The sequence below is a fragment of the Acomys russatus genome, chromosome 28, assembly GCF_903995435.1.
Source record: "Acomys russatus chromosome 28, mAcoRus1.1, whole genome shotgun sequence".
Classification (NCBI taxonomy): Eukaryota; Metazoa; Chordata; class Mammalia; order Rodentia; family Muridae; genus Acomys; species Acomys russatus.
Window position 1 is genome coordinate 11,217,786 of NC_067164.1, and position 16,315 is coordinate 11,234,100.

At 34.4% G+C, this 16,315-nt stretch overlaps 1 protein-coding gene across 10 annotated transcripts in view; it reads right to left on the bottom strand.

Moving 5' to 3' along the window:
* Epha5 (EPH receptor A5) overlaps positions 1-16,315 on the bottom strand; it is a 314,017-nt gene that overhangs the window by 85,677 nt on the left and 212,025 nt on the right. For all 10 annotated transcript variants that reach the window (XM_051170231.1, XM_051170230.1, XM_051170228.1 and 7 more), the window contains one exon: positions 1,951-2,075. In XM_051170231.1, coding sequence (XP_051026188.1) covers positions 1,951-2,075 — 125 coding nt within the window. The remainder of the gene's footprint in view (positions 1-1,950; positions 2,076-16,315) is intronic.

A 16,315-nucleotide genomic window follows, 5' to 3' on the forward strand; every position in this document is an offset into this window, starting at 1 on the left:
ATGGTAACCTAGTAAATTGCACAACAAAACAGGTTTTTCTTAAAAGCCCAACAGTTTTGTGAAAAAAATTTAAATATTATTCTTTATTCTCTTCGTGATCCAATTAATGATATTCAACAGTATAGTATCATAATTCATTAAGAAGATGAAAGGATCATCCCTTAGACATTAAAAACCTAACATAACATATAGGTAGCTTTCCTATCACCTCATCTCTTTAATTACTGCTTTGTCTTTAACTAAGATTCCACAGAGTTAACTGTAGAATCAACAATCAATGAAAGTATCTAAATCCTTACAAGTTATGGAAATTATCAGTGACTACATTATCTTAGACTTTATTTTCTCTGCATGCACAAGGAGTCTGAAATTTCTAAATGATTTTTGTTAGGTAATCTGTGCATTTCATATGGTAAGGAAAAGATCCATCCTTGTTTCCAATTTTCTATGTTGGGAAGATTCTTCAGAATCACAAAGGAAGGCTTTGTGTTTTCTTCCATTCCATTTTCTTCTGCCCTAAAAGTGGAACGGTGCTTCTACTAAGCTCTCACATTCTACTCTATTGGGTTAGCTTATATCTACAGTGCTCCTGTTACATTCTGGTCCAACTCAAAGAGATTCAGCACATTCAAGTCAAGGTCTCCAATTCCCCTTTTAGGATTGGTTTGCACAGCCATCTAACTTCTTGAATTCTTTGTTATAACTTGTGTTTTATATATCTATCTCTATCATATCATATCATATCTATCTATCTATCTATCTATCTATCTATCCATCACTTATCTGTCATTTAGGTCTAAGGTACACCAAGTCAAATTTGCACCAGATGGGAGGTAGAAAGATGAGTTCATTATTTCTGACACATACGCCAATCTATCAGTAGAAATTCCAAACTTACTCTGAGCTTTCAACCATTCAATTCTATTTTAAGTAGCTTTCTTGATTATGGAGTCAAAACAAAGAGGATGTTTTCCTTCTTTAGATAACAGCCTGTGTGTGTGTGTGTGTGTGTGTGTGTGTGTGTGTGTGTTGTGTGTTTAATTGGTAGGTACACAATTCAGATATAAATTATTCAGAGAAGCATAAGAAATCATGAAGACTGGGAATGTAAAGAACATATTTTCAGTTTTCTTCAAATTTTAAAATTACACATAATAGAGTTTTAGACATGTGTGTCTGTCTGTCTGTGTGTGTGTCTGTCTGTGTGTGTCTGTCTGTGTGTGTGCGTGTTTCCCATACTTCAAAGAAAATCTTACTGTGCTGAGTGGCTCGCCATAGGTTCCAATATGATATTGCATGTGCTACAGAAAAATCAACAGGTTAAATGTTTTCTACAATTTCCTAATGTCTTATGATTTGTCTTTTATTTTATTGATATTTTTTCCATTTTGTGTGTTCTGTGCTGAGCATGTGTACTTGGTTGGATTAATGTGCGTACATGTGCATGCATGTGGAAGCCAAAGCTTGTCTTAGAGAACTGTTCTGATCTCTCATGCTCCTTAATTAATGTGGTAGTGTCTCAATCAAATCCGGAGCTCATAACACTACTAGGGTTACTTGGCAGCTTCCTCTGGGAGACTCCTTTACTCTACTTTCTGAAGCAGAAATTTGCAGGATGCAAGCCATGCCCATTGGTCATTTACAAGGGTTCTGGGAATCACAACCCAGTTTCTTTTGCTTGAGGTGCTAAAAAGTTAAGCACTGAGCAGTTATCTTTTAACGTGATATCAGTTAAGCTGGCTATGCATCCTTATCCATATGTAGCCACCACAGAACCTGACTGGAGGGCTCACTGCAGGCATCTGGCCCCCACAAGCACAACTGATCCATAGGCGTGTGTTAACTTACGCATAGAAGCACAACCTATGCTTGTACAACTCTAGAAGTGAAGTTGTTGAGGTAGAAAGAAAAAAAAAAAGAGGTTTTTGTTTTTTATTTTACTAGTCTCACCTTTTCAAAGTACTTGATTTCGTACTCCAAGATGATTCCATTGGGGCGATCTGGCTCTTGCCAAGACAAAGAGATGCTGTTCTTTGCAATCTTCCCTTTTTTCACATTGGTGACTGGAGACGGGGCTGTAAGATAACGCAAATAAATAATAACATGGTTAATAGAATCTTGAAATTACAACCTACTCTGTGTAACAATCGGCATGTTATTATATAACTATTATTACAGAGTAGATTTTTGTTTATTCTGAAAAAGTTATTTTCTATATTAAAGTTGCTAAGGACTATTAAGTTACGTAATATTATCTCTTTATCTTGACAATCATATAATAAAACTGTAGCTGTCTAGGATCTCTTCTTTGTGCTCTGGTCAAATATAGATAAATAAATTTACTTTATTCTTTTACAGAATAGAGATTTCTAATGAGCACATATATTATTTATTTTGTTGTTGATAGAAAAGGTATTTGATAAAAATCAGAACTATTTCATTGGCCATGTTTTCAAAATGTATAGATCCTCCTTCTGGTAATAAGGAATTATTTGCTAGAAAATTATGTTTCAAATATTATTGATCTTTCACATATGTATTACTTTAATATTACATATTAAAAATAAATTAACATATAATTCATATTTAAAGTATTCTAGAAAACAATTTAATAAATATTAAAGGAGGTAAACTTTAAACCCCTTCCCAGATCTAGCCAATGGTCAGAATATTCTTCACAGTTGAGTGGAGAATGTGATATGACTTTCTCACGTACTCTGGTGCCTCACATTTGACCATGTCCCCTGGAGGGGGAGACCTGGTGGCACTCAGAGGAAGGACAGCAGGTAGCCAAGAAGAGACTTGATACCCTATGAGAATATATAGGGGGAGGTAATCCCCCTCAGGAACAGTCATAGGGGAGGGGAATAATGGGAAAATGAGGGGGGGAGGAATGGGAGGATACAAGGGATGGGATAAATATTGAGATGTAACAAGAATAAATTAATAAAAAAAAAATTTAGAAGTAGAAAATTGATTTTCGTTTCCCCCTAAGTATTTCATTTCAAATCACTCTTATGATGGTATTCATTGATATCAACTAGAATGCTTATTCAATGACTCTTTTTACTAAAAGTGCAAATATATATATATATATATATATATATATATATATATATGTACATATATATATATTTATTCCTTCAAATACAGATGGATATGTGAGTTCACAAAACATTTTGAAACTTAGTAAACATCAATATTCATCATGTGCTGAGATTTTTTCTTAGAATCCCTGGATATGATTAATAAGGAGTGGATATTTATTCCTAACATAAGTAACTTCAATTTTGTAGAAGGGAGAACTTACAAAAATAATTACTCACAATGGACTAGTGGATAGTGTCCAAAGATATATTTATCCCTGAAGGTCTAGGTATTTGGTTTTGAGTCTTGAAGATAGCAAAAATGAGTGCCACCTCCTTAACTTACCTAAATGGTATACCATGTCCAACCACATTTTGGTTAGTGATAAAACAGGTATGAAAATAGGTTTCCATAATATGATTCTGCCCAGTATGTTCATGGCTAGGCTGTTTGTATTATATGATTTTTACAAACAACTAGACCATCAAATGAACCATGTCACAGTATAAGATCTCACTAAGCAGGAAGCTTACTTATAAGACCTAACAATGTAAATGTTGTGTTAATATTTATTATGTGACATTGATTTTGAAAATAATGATGGGAATAAAGCATACATATATATATATTCAGCATATACACAATGTCCCTACAGATATTTAATGCACAGACTGAAAGTGGTTGAATATGTATATGAATAAAACTTAGAGGAAGGGCTGGCTGTGTGGGTAAAAATGTAGAAGTATGGATAGAGAGATGATAGATTGGTGGATAGTGGTTTTTAATATGAATGACGTCAGCCATGAAGGGTCATGTAATACATAATCAGAGGCATAAGCCTGAGTAGAAAGCTGGTGAAGTTATATATGTGTGTATACAAATTTAAACACAAATTATATGTGTAAATGGTACATACAATTCTGTATGTAAAACCATAGGTAATACATTGTATAACTTATTGGATTTCTTGATTGCCCAAAAGAGCTTTTAAATTTAGCTATCCAGTTTTTGACAAATCTTTGAAAAAACAGATCGTGAGGATCCTATTTTTATGTGTGTGGGTGTTGGGCCTGCATGTCTGTGCCCGGAGGCCGGAAGAGGGAGTCGCATCTCTTCAGACTGAAGTCAGACAGTTTTGAGTCACCCTGTGGGTGCTAGGAATCAAAGTCAGTTTCTCTAGGTGTGCAGCAAGTGCTCTTCACTGCTGTGCCATCTCTCCAGGCTCAATAGAACTTATTCTTGAGCCAAAAATGAGTGACCGAGGCCCGGGAACACAGTTATTGGTAACCCCAAATTCTACGTTCCACCGTGGATGTGCTTTAAGGAAGTCCCGTCCCCCTTGTCAGTGTGTTTTCTGCTTCCCAGCCCCATCTCTCCAGGCTCTAGACCAGGCAAGCCTCAAATTCCTTGAGATCTGTCTTCTTCATAGTAACATTCTTAAGTAAGGTCAAATTTCCTATGGCGTTGGAATGAAAGAATAATGGGACAGATGCAACACTTCAAACAAAGAACTGAGATTTGGGCATATACAGGAGTAGCCATGTACCCCCAGCACGTGGAAATGAAATAACTAATGACTGATATAATGGGTAGATAAATAATGGTAAATATATTTATTGAATAATATTCAGTTATGAGTTTGGCTTAAATGTTTATATTAGTACAATAACATTTAAAGATTTGTGGTATTATTGAAAACTTGACTAATATATTTGTAAAATAATAACAACCTCTACGTGATGTTAGGAAATAACAGCCCAAAAATAATGGCCAAGATGTAATATTTTGTAATATATTTGCATTCATCAAAGTTGTCCCTAAAATTCCTAGATTTTGATGAATTTTTGATTTAGAAAATGAGATGATTTTTCTAATTCATTTTTCTTTGTGTGTGTGCTAAAGTGTGTTTTATTTCTTATTTTTTTATTGGTTCAAATTTTTTAATTAATTTATTCAGATTACATCTCAGTTGTATCCTCACTTTTATTTTCCCGTTCCTCCTGCTCTCTCTCTCACACATTTCTCCTTCCCTAGGACTGTGACAGAAGGGGACCTCTTTCCCCACCGTATGGTCACAGCCTATCAAATCTCATCGTGGCAGCCGGCTTATCTTTTCTCTGAGTGCCACCAGGCCTTCCCACAGTTTTTCTTTAAAAAATGTGTGTGTGTGTGTGTGTGTGTGTGTGTGTGTGTATACACACACATACATACACAGGTTCCAAGAGAGACAAATTAACATGTATTTTTTACTTTGAAAAAAGCTTCAGGGAACCATATTATTTTATATCTGCCTAAAATTATACATAATACATATAAGTGTATATAACCAGCCTACCTCAAGAAGGTGATGAACATCAAAGAACCTTCTTATGGAGATAGTTTCAAATGTGGCAAACAGCCACTGGGCAAAATGTCCTTGTTTCTACCACATACAGAATTCTGCCTAAACATGAGTAAGGTTGGATACAGGCAGAGTCAATGGCCAAACTCTGCTAAGCAAGGGTAAACAAGTCCTCAATAGTTCCTGCCTCAAAAATATGTGTATCAGATATATTGAGTCAGATAGTGTAAGATGATGCTCCAACAATACAGGGAATTTTGGGTGACTGCTCAGGCAGCAAACTGTCTCTGTCATCTTCTCCTTTTGGGAAGCTGCCAACCTGTGTTCCCTGTATACTCAGGTAATTAATTTTATTCCTTCTCAAGTCTCTGATGGGGTTGAAGACCAGACAGTTTAGTTTGACAATTAAGCTTAGTGGCTTAGGGGTTAAGATGTTTTTAGGTCTAGAAAGATATTATAAATTGATAATAATGAGATATGAAAGATATTAATTTACACTCAGAATTTTAGACTCCCCAAGATAGGAAAGATTTTTTCAAAGCTACCAAACACAAATAGTCAAAACACTATGAATTGTATATTTGTGTATTGTATATATGTGTAATATTATAAATGTATGTGGAATATAGTTAATAAAAATTGTTTTAAAAAGAAATTACATACATATTCATATATGTACATATTTATAATCACATACATGTTAAATGAAGTTAAGCTACTTGGGCTAACATCCTCCCAAGGTGAACCATACACTAACCATATGCCATGTAATCCCCAGGATTCAAATAAGAAAAATCTCCTTATGAATAGTCAGCCTGGGTAATCAAAATGATTTTCAGAACAATATAGATCACCAATGAAGCCCTTTGTTGCCTCTCAGAAGTTGAGAGTAATATATGCTGTTGAAGATATCACACACCTATCACACAGAACTCATATATTTGATATGAATCAGAAATAAAAGCCTCTTTCTTGTGTTCTTAAATATGACCCCAGGAAATATTAGGCCAGCTGCCAAGGGAGGGTAGTAATAAACATCCCTACCAATCTACAACACCAATAAACCAAGAAAATGACAAACATGGCAAGCTGAACATAAAGATGCAATAACTGACTCACATGTAGGTAGCAGCCAACAGCTGTCTAATTGGATTTAAGGCTCACTTAACTAGAGGAAAATCAACCTTGGTTCTGGAAACCAAGCCTGATGTCAAGTGTTAGTTAAGTCACAGACTGTATTCTGAGGCGATGGTTTACTAATGTAACTTTTCTAGGCTAGCATGATTCTTCACCACATTAAATCTTATTCTTATACTGACAGATAAGTTTAGTGAACAACCAAAATCAAAGAAGACTCCTTCTTTTATTAAGCTTTTTAGGAAATACCATAATTATGTTTCTCCCTCTGCTTTCCCTCCCCCAAACCATTTCATATTTTCCTCCTTGCTATCTTTTCAATAAGTGTTAAAGAATCTAAGCTTTGTTTAGTATAGAATAACACCTTTTTCATTTCTTAAAACAGCATTAATATTGTGTTAAATGTAGTAAAAAAAAAACAACATTCTTCAGTTTTAGTAGTTATGCAGCCAAATTAATTATAAAAATATTCTACACAAAGTTTACCAGCCATGTTTGTGTGTGTGTGTGTGTGTGTGTGTGTGTGTGTGTGTGTGTGTGTAATGATTGAAGTGGTATTTAATCAAATACAAAAAGAAGAATACACGCACTATGTTGGGGCTATTTCATCTTAGTAAACACAAGTTAAATGTAAATGGCGGTAATGAAACATGCTTCCGCAGTGATAAATACCAGGGTTCAATTCATACAGAGCATTAGTGTCTCATGACCATTTGTAACTCCAACTCTTCTGACTTAACTGCTCAGGAGGCACCTAGATATGTACATTCAGTCATATATATGTTTATATATATGCATATATATGATTAAGATTTCAGAAAATATAATGTAGCTGCATTAAAATACTCTTATTATGTAGCTATCCATGGTGCTAAGTGCCGTTACCTTAACTTCTTTAAATTTTCTCCTACAATCCCTTCCTTAGGCAGTAGAGTTGGTTTAGTCAGCAAGAAGAGTTCCTGAGAGAACCTGGTGTTATTCCCAGGATCAACAGAGAGTCTACAGTGAGCTGTTTGAGACTCAGCAGGCTTGCGTTCTGTTCTTCACTGCCCCTAAATGCTTATATTAAGTAAGTGTTGTTAGAAATATTTTAAAACATAACCTATATGCAAATTTGTGGAGTAATTTTATATCTATATGTAAAATATGAAAATATATAACTTAAAGATGGAAATATGGGCTTTAGATGTATTGCTTCAGTGAGCCTCTTTATAAATCTTTCTTTTAAGTATTCAGAAAGAAATGATAAGAAGGGAAATCAAGAAGATAAGCATTACTGAAAATTAAACTGACACACAAATTTATAAACTTCAAAAGATTAAATTAGACAAACTTTAGATCCTAAATCTAATCCATTTGACTTTATTTACTAATCCATAAAATTAATTTTATGTTATGGGTGTTTTGGTTGTATATATGTCTGTTCTCCACATGTGTGCCTCATGACCAAATAGATCAGAAAAGTTGGACTTACAGATGGATACGAAGAATGATGTGCATGTTGGGAACTGAACCCTGATGTTTGTAACCACTAAACCATCTTTTTATTTCCTTCATTTGACTTTAATTGTGTTGACTAAGGTAAAATATCCCTGACTTTGTCAGCATGCATGTATCCATTTCTATTTGATTAAAGTTATATATTACTTCAATCATGGCATACATGCATTCAGACTCTCTTTAATTTACAGTCAAGTTACAGTCAAGTTCGGTCCAGCCATTCAGAAAGTGTAAAATCATAAAAGAGCATTGACTGTGTAACTCCAGCCTACAGAACAAGTTAGCTCACCAGCACTGCCTACCATGTGGCAGCTCTTTCCACTTAGCGGCAGCAGGCAGATTTGTAGCTGTGGTGCCTTCCACTAATGCAGGTCTCGAGACAGAGTCTGTATACACTGCTAGCTTTGTTGAAGATCAAAAGTAAACCTTAAGCTACGTTTTCTGCTGAATGCAGATCACCTTTATACTGTCATGGTTAAGAATAAATTAGAGTAATGAAACCCAGGGACCACACAATCATAGGTTCACTGCTTCATAAATAGTTTAATTAAGCTTCATATGATTATTATTCCCTTATATCTGTTTTGGAGTACACCATCAATTTCAGGTAGGAAAATAGAAAATATTCCTTAATAAATAAGAAGTGCAGTTGCTGAATTATAAAACCATTTAAGTTTATTAAAAAAGGAAAGTGATATAGATATACACAAATATAGTGAATATTGCAAATGTAGCACATGTCATGTTTAATGCACACATTTTGATATATTCAATAAATCATTATTTCTGTATTATAAATAGATAGTACTAGAATATGAAAAAAATGAGAATCCATTCTAAATCTACCTTATATGTGTATTTCTACTAAAGAAAAGGATGTCTTAAAGCTTTCTTTTGAAATAAAAATTTAATCTGCCCATTCAGACACAAGCCTACAAGTACTTCACCTTAAAAGCCTGCAAGTAGGTCTTTTGATGTATGAACCCCCCAAAAAATTCAAATGACAAATTCATAAATCCTGACATTAAATGTCACTAGTTTTAGACAAGCCATTCTTTTTAATCAAAAGAAACTAAGAGTTGAAATTTCTTATTAGCTACTGCTCATTTTTTCAAAATCTAACAACCATAAAATTTTACAGTTAAATATTGGTAAAAACCAATTGGTGAAAAACTAATATTTGACATGATTAAAATTATACTACATGTTTAAAATAGTGTTTTGAAATAGTGTTCACAATTATATGAATTAGGATAAAAAGGAAATAATAAAAATAGAGAACTGTGTCACTGACATTCACAGCCACCTTCTCCAAGAAGATGTGAAAATTACACAAAAATATTAAACATAACAAGATACAAAATGACAACTGTCTCTTTTTGAAAACTAACATTAATTCAATGCCAAATAAACTATCAGGATATTTGTTTTCCATTAAATACTTGTTACTACTATATAATATAATTCAAAACACAAAGTAGTCTTATTGTCAATGATAATTTAACTTAATTTCTACATTATGTATTTTTTTGAGAAACAGACTATCTTTTATAGTCATCTTTTACAATAAAACTAGGTTACATCAAGTAAATAATATGACAAGTAAAGACACAGTTTTGTTTGTAAAGAAATCAGTTCCACATATAACTTCAATATTGATCTGTTAAAGTTAAACAAGAATTTCTGGACATCCCAGCTCATCTTGTATGTGAAAAGTGAGTAATTATTTTGAAAATTAATACCCCCAGAACTTATGATATTTTTAAAAATGTAGTAAAAGCAATCTCTACTCTGCCACAATATTATCTATCATCTTGTTAACCATAGAATAAGTTAGAAATAAAAAAGAATAACTTAAATACAGATTCTACTTCGATTCTAAATTATCATATTTCCATACTACAAAGCAATGTGATGTAGCATTAATAAAACCATTCGATATATGTGAACAATTTTTTTTTAATTTCCTTCCTGAATTTTCCTTGAACTTAAGAACATATACCTAAAAAAAAACAGTCATCACCCTAGGAAGTGTGGCAATAAATCATTTTATTTATTTATCTGCTATTTCCTAGAAAGAGTTACATTGGCTTTTTTATTATAACCATAATGCCCTAACTAAGGGATTTTCCTAAAGGTGCCCTCTTGAGGTCATCTACTAAGAAATTTAAATTATAGCAGACAACACACGGAAAATTAGACTGGCTAGGGACACATGAACAGTGTCCAAAAGCAGCACATCCATACATTCTGAACCACAAAAGTACCTATATCAATGGGAAAATTCCTAGCAGTAACTGGGAACTAGAGGACTATAAGATAAATGATTACAGCTGGACAACCTATTAGAGCCCGGAAGAAAGCCAAATCTCAACATTCTGTTCCAAATTAGCAATGTTATCAGATGTTTAATTCCTCTGCGCTTACCATGGGACTAATTCCAGGGGACCGTGCCACAGATTCTCTAAGTGGTGGAAAATCTCACCTAATGCTGATATCTGATGTTAGCGTCTTATTTTTCTTTTCAAGTTACATTATGTGGAGGTTTTTTAATCCAACCTATACACATTTCTCACAAAATGTTCCCATAGTGCACAATATATGACTCTGCTCTACAACGGTGTGTATTCATATTTACAAAAAAGTATATAACATAAACTATAAAATATTCAAAAGGACACTGTATAAAAATTAGTATTTATGTGCTGAGAACTAAGTTCAAATTACACTGTCCATTGTTCTACTATAAGTTCTAGTGGCTGGAGCAATGGTTCAGCAGTTAAGAGCACTGGCTTTTCTTCCAGAGGACACAGACTAGATTCCGAGTACATTCCAAAAATTTTAAGCACAAAGAAATATAGAGGTTTGTTAAATATAGCAAATACTAAAGTACAAAACCTAGAAAGCAAAACTAGAGATATTTATACTTTACCTGTTTTTCCCTCTGTGCAAACCAGGTTATATCTAGACACGAAAATGTACCATTATCAACACTATAATAATCATAGAAATGAATGGGCAAGCCATGTAGATTATCAAATCTTAGGTTAATTCATAAACTTTATACAAATTCAGGGAAAGTTTATGAAATTTTTATCACATCACATTAAGTGCCAACAGACTCTCATTGAGAATTTTAAACTTGCATAATAGTAGCTGAGACCAGTTATGATTTGCAATGGCGATCACAAGTTTCTCTGCAAGGTGTAGCAGTAGCTTCAATGATTAGGACACATATATGGGCTAAGAAAATATATTTATAGCATTTAGATGAATAACTATGCTTTAAGACATAAGAATTAGTTATGATAGCTTCTATATTGTCTTTTGCTTCTCAAAGATTTTTTCTTTTTCTTTTCTTTTTTTTTTATTAATTTATTCGTAAAGATTTACATGCACAGGAGTGGTATAAATGAGTCTTGAGGTAGCACTATGCTCGATTTTCTGAGAAAGATCCAGATTGCTCTCCAAAGTGATTGTGGAAGTTTGCATTCCCACCAGCAATGTAGGAATGTTCCTCTTTCTCCATAACTTCTCCAGGATGTGCTGTTACTTAAGTTTTTTTATTTCAGCCATTCTGTTGGGTGTAAGGTAGAATCTCAGAGTCATTTTGATTTGCATTTTCCTGATGACTAGGGACACTGAGGGTTTCTCTAAGTGTTTCATAGCCATTCGACATTCCTCTGTTAAGAATTCTCTGTTTAAATCTATGACCCATTTTTATTTCTTTTATTTTTTTTATTTTACTAATTTATTCATATTACATCTCAATTTTTAGCCTCTCCCTTGTATCCTCCTAGTCCTCCCTCCCTCCCACTGAGCCCCATTTTTAAATTGGATTATTTAGTTTGGTGGTATATAATTTCTTGAAAATATATTTATATATTTTAGATATTATCCCCTTTTCTGAGGTAGGGTTGGTAAAGATCTTTTCCCAGTCTGTAGGCTATCATTCTTTTGTGTGTGGACAGTGTCCATTGCTTTATAGAAGCTTTTCAGTTTCATGAGGTCCCACAAATTAATTTTTGATTGTACAGCCTATGGTGTTGTTGTTCTATTCAGGAAGTTGTCTCCTTTGCCAATGATGGCTCAGCCATTAAATTTAGGCTCACAACCAAGAATACAAGTATGTGTTTGAATTCATAACTTTGAAAGAATAGCCAAAGTTACAGATAAACAAGTACTAATCCCTCTAATAATAAAGTTATTGATAGGATTCAAACATGTTTTGTTTATCTAATATGAGATTACATTTTAAATTTTAATAGTTATTCAAGAGAACTACTTAATTTTTGTCAAAATGTTATGTAATAAAAAATGGGTTTGTGATTTAGAGTATATTGTTCTAAGTAGTTCACAAGGCACAAGATTTTGAGTGCATATTATATGAAATGACATATTTGACCACCTCTCCTTGGAGGGGTGGACTGATGGCACTCAAAGAAAGAATAAGCAGACTAGCAAGATGAGAGCTGATAGCCTATGACCATATAGTGGGGGAGGAGGTCCCCCTCGGTCATAGACCTAGGGGAGGGGAATAGGGTGAAAGTGGGAGGGAGGGATACAGGGAGGATACAAGAGATGGGATAACAATGGAGTTGTAATCTGAATAAGTTAATTTTTAAAAAGACAAGTAATTAAAATCATTAAATACATATAGTAAAATATTGTATGTATTTTAATCGGTAATTTAACTGTTATTCCTATTTTTATTCTCTGTTCTTACATAATGCAATGGGAATCATGAGTTATCTTTCTCAAAGAAGGACAGACACAGGTCCTCAAATTTCAGAACTGAAAGCAGTATTTTTAATTTAATATAACTTTAGAGTAGGATCATTCTTTTCATAAACTAATATTTGCAAAGAACACACTATGAACTAAGAACTATTTTAAATTCTAAAAAAACAAAAAAAAAAAAAAAAAAAAAAAACCTGGCAATAACCTAAGAACCATACTGTGTCCGAGCCTGTGGTTAAGTTAATTGTTTCTTTAAGAACCATGTCATAAATACACCAAGAGCTGAACCTCCAAAATAATGAACTGGCAAAACAGTGCATAGCTCTCTGATTACTGTGGGTATTTCATGTCTGTCTTTTCAAGCTACTTTTCCCATGATGAAACCCATGCCTCAATTAGTTCATCAGTAAGCTAAGCCTGTTTTGTTTTTGGGAATATGTATACAGGTGACCATCAAGGGAAATATGTTTGAGTATAAACCTTTACAGGTATATAAGTAGGTATAGATGTGACTTTTATCGGAGTTGCACTGTTTTACTGCATTTATCTTCAAATATGTAAACTGGAGCTTATAAAACTGCAGATAAGTAAGTACATGGAGTTAAGGACACTTCTGAAGCTAATTAAATAAAGAAATGGATGAGCTTATGATACAAATGCAAATTTGCCACTGGAGAAGGGTGGTGCAATGTAGACTTGAGTACCACCTGAAAGCAAAAATAGCATTTTTATATCTTACATTCAACAGTGCTTGGTGTATGAAAGTATGGTGAAGAGAGAAATTAGGAATAAGAGTTGAAAACTGGATTACATTTGAATCATCAAATTAAAAATTAGTGTAGTATGGTTTGTTATCATTAGTATTGCTACTCCTCTGTTGGGGACCAAATACCAATGTTTCCAAATAAATAATATGTTTCCAAATGGATGGAAAATTACCAAATTCGTTCTATGAGGCCATAGTCTCATTGATACCTAAACCTCACAAAGACTCAACAAAGAAAGAGAATTTCAGACCAATTTCTCTTATGAACATAGATGCAAAAATACTAAATAAAATACTTGCAAAACAAATACAGGAACACATCAAAGATATCATTCATCATGACCAAGTAGGCTTCATTCCAGGCATGCAGGGATGGTTTAATATACTGAAATCCATCAATGTAATCCACCATATAAACAAACTGAAAATAAAAAAAACCACATGATCATCTCCTTGGATGCAGAGAAAGCATTTGATAAAATTCAACACCCATTCATGTTTAAAGTTTTAGAGAGATCGGGGATACAAGGCACTTTCCTCAACATAATAAAGGCTATATACAGCAAGCCAATAGCCAAAATCAAAGTAAATGGTGAGATACTCAAGGAAATTCCTCTAAAATTGGGAACAAGGCAAGGCTGCCCACTCTCTCTATATCTCTTCAATATAGTACTCGAAGTTCTAGCCAGAGCAATAAGACAACAAAAGGAGATCAAGGGTATCCAAATAGGAAAGGAGGAAATCAAATTATCCCTATTTGCAGATGATATGATAGTGTACATAAGTGACCCTCAAAATTCCACCAGAGAACTCCTAAGGCTGATAAACACCTTCAGCAAATTGGCTGGATACAAAATTAACTCAAAAAAGTCTGTAGCCTTCCTATACACAAATGACAAGCTTGCAGAGGAAGAAATTAGGAAAACCACACCCTTCACATTAGCCACAAGCAATATAAAATATCTAGGAGTTACCCTAACTAAACAAGTGAAGGACTTGTATGAAAAAAATTTCAAAACCCTGAAAAAAGAGATTGAAGATGACCTGAGAAGATGGCATGATCTTCCTTGCTCATGGATTGGGAGAATTAACATAGTAAAAATGGCCATCCTACCAAAAGCAATCTACAGATTCAATGCAATCCCTATCAAAATACCTACACAATTTTTTAAAGACATTGAAAGTTCAATTCTGAACTTCATATGGAAAAACAAAAAACCCAGAATAGCTAAAACAATCTTGTACAATAAAAGATGCTCCGGAGGAATCTCCATACCTGATCTTAAACTGTACTATAAAGCAATAGAAATTAAAACAGCATGGTACTGGCACAGCAACAGGCTGGTTGATCAGTGGAATCGAATCGAAGACCCAGATATGAATCCACACACATATGGTCACTTGATTTTTGACAAAGAAGCCAAATCCATTCAATGGAAAAAGGATAGCATCTTCAACAAATGGTGCTGGTCTAACTGGAGGTCTATGTGTAAAAAAATGAAACTGGACCCATATTTGTCACCTTGCACAAAACTCAAATCCAAGTGGATTAAAGACTTCAACATAAAACCAGAGACACTAAGCCACTTAGAGGAAAAAATTGGGAAAGAGCCTGGAACATATTGACACAGGAGACAACTTCCTGAACAGAACACCAATGGCCCAGGCCTTAATGTCAACCATTAATAAATGGGACCTCATGAGGCTGAGAAGCTTCTGTAAGGCAGGAGACACTGTCAAGAGAACAAAGCGACAGCCTACAGACTGGGAAAAAATCTTCACCAACCCTACATCTGACAAAGGTCTAATATCCAAAATATATAAAGCACTCAAGAAATTAAACACCACCAAACCATTGAGAAATGGGGCTTGGAACTAAACAGAGAATTCTCAACAGAGGAGTATCAAATGGCTGAGAAACACTTAAAGAAATGCTCAACCTCCTTAGTCATCAGGGAAATGCAAATCAAAACAACTCTGAGATTCCATCTTACACCCATCAGAATGGCTAAGATCAAAAACTCAAGCAACACCACATGCTGGCGAGGATGTGGGGAGAGAGGGACACTCCTTCATTGCTGGTGGGAATGCAAACTAGTACAGCCACTTTGGAAATCTAGTGCTATCTCAGAAAAATGGGAATAGGGCTTCCTCAAGACCCAGCTATTCCACTCCTTGGAATATACCCAGAAGATGCTCCAGCACACAACAAGAAAATTTTCTCAACCATGTTCATAGAAGCTTTATTCATAATAGCCAAAACAAGGAAACAGCCTAAGTGTCCCTCAGTAGAAGAATGGATAAAGAAACTGTGGTACATATACACTATGGAATACTACTCAGCTATTAAAAACAAGGAATTATCGAAATTTATGGATAAATGGGTTGAGCTAGATATGATCATAATGAGTGAGTTAACCCAGAAGCAGAAAGTATCAAATGGTATATACTCACTTATATCTGCATACTAGCCCAAGGGGCATGTCCCACGAAAGCCTTCACTTACCAGGAAACTGGGACAGAGAGGAGGGCATCCTATTGGGACTCTAAATGAGAGACGCATGGGAGAATAGCAAAATAAAAGGATACAGAGGGTCCTAGAAATCTACAAGTAGAACAATATGATAGGCAGATTTGGGCCCAGGGGTCCCGCTCAAACTAAGGCACCAGCCAAGGACAATACAGGAGGTAAACTTTAAACCCCTTCCCAGATCTAGCCAATGGTCAGAATATTCTCCACAGTT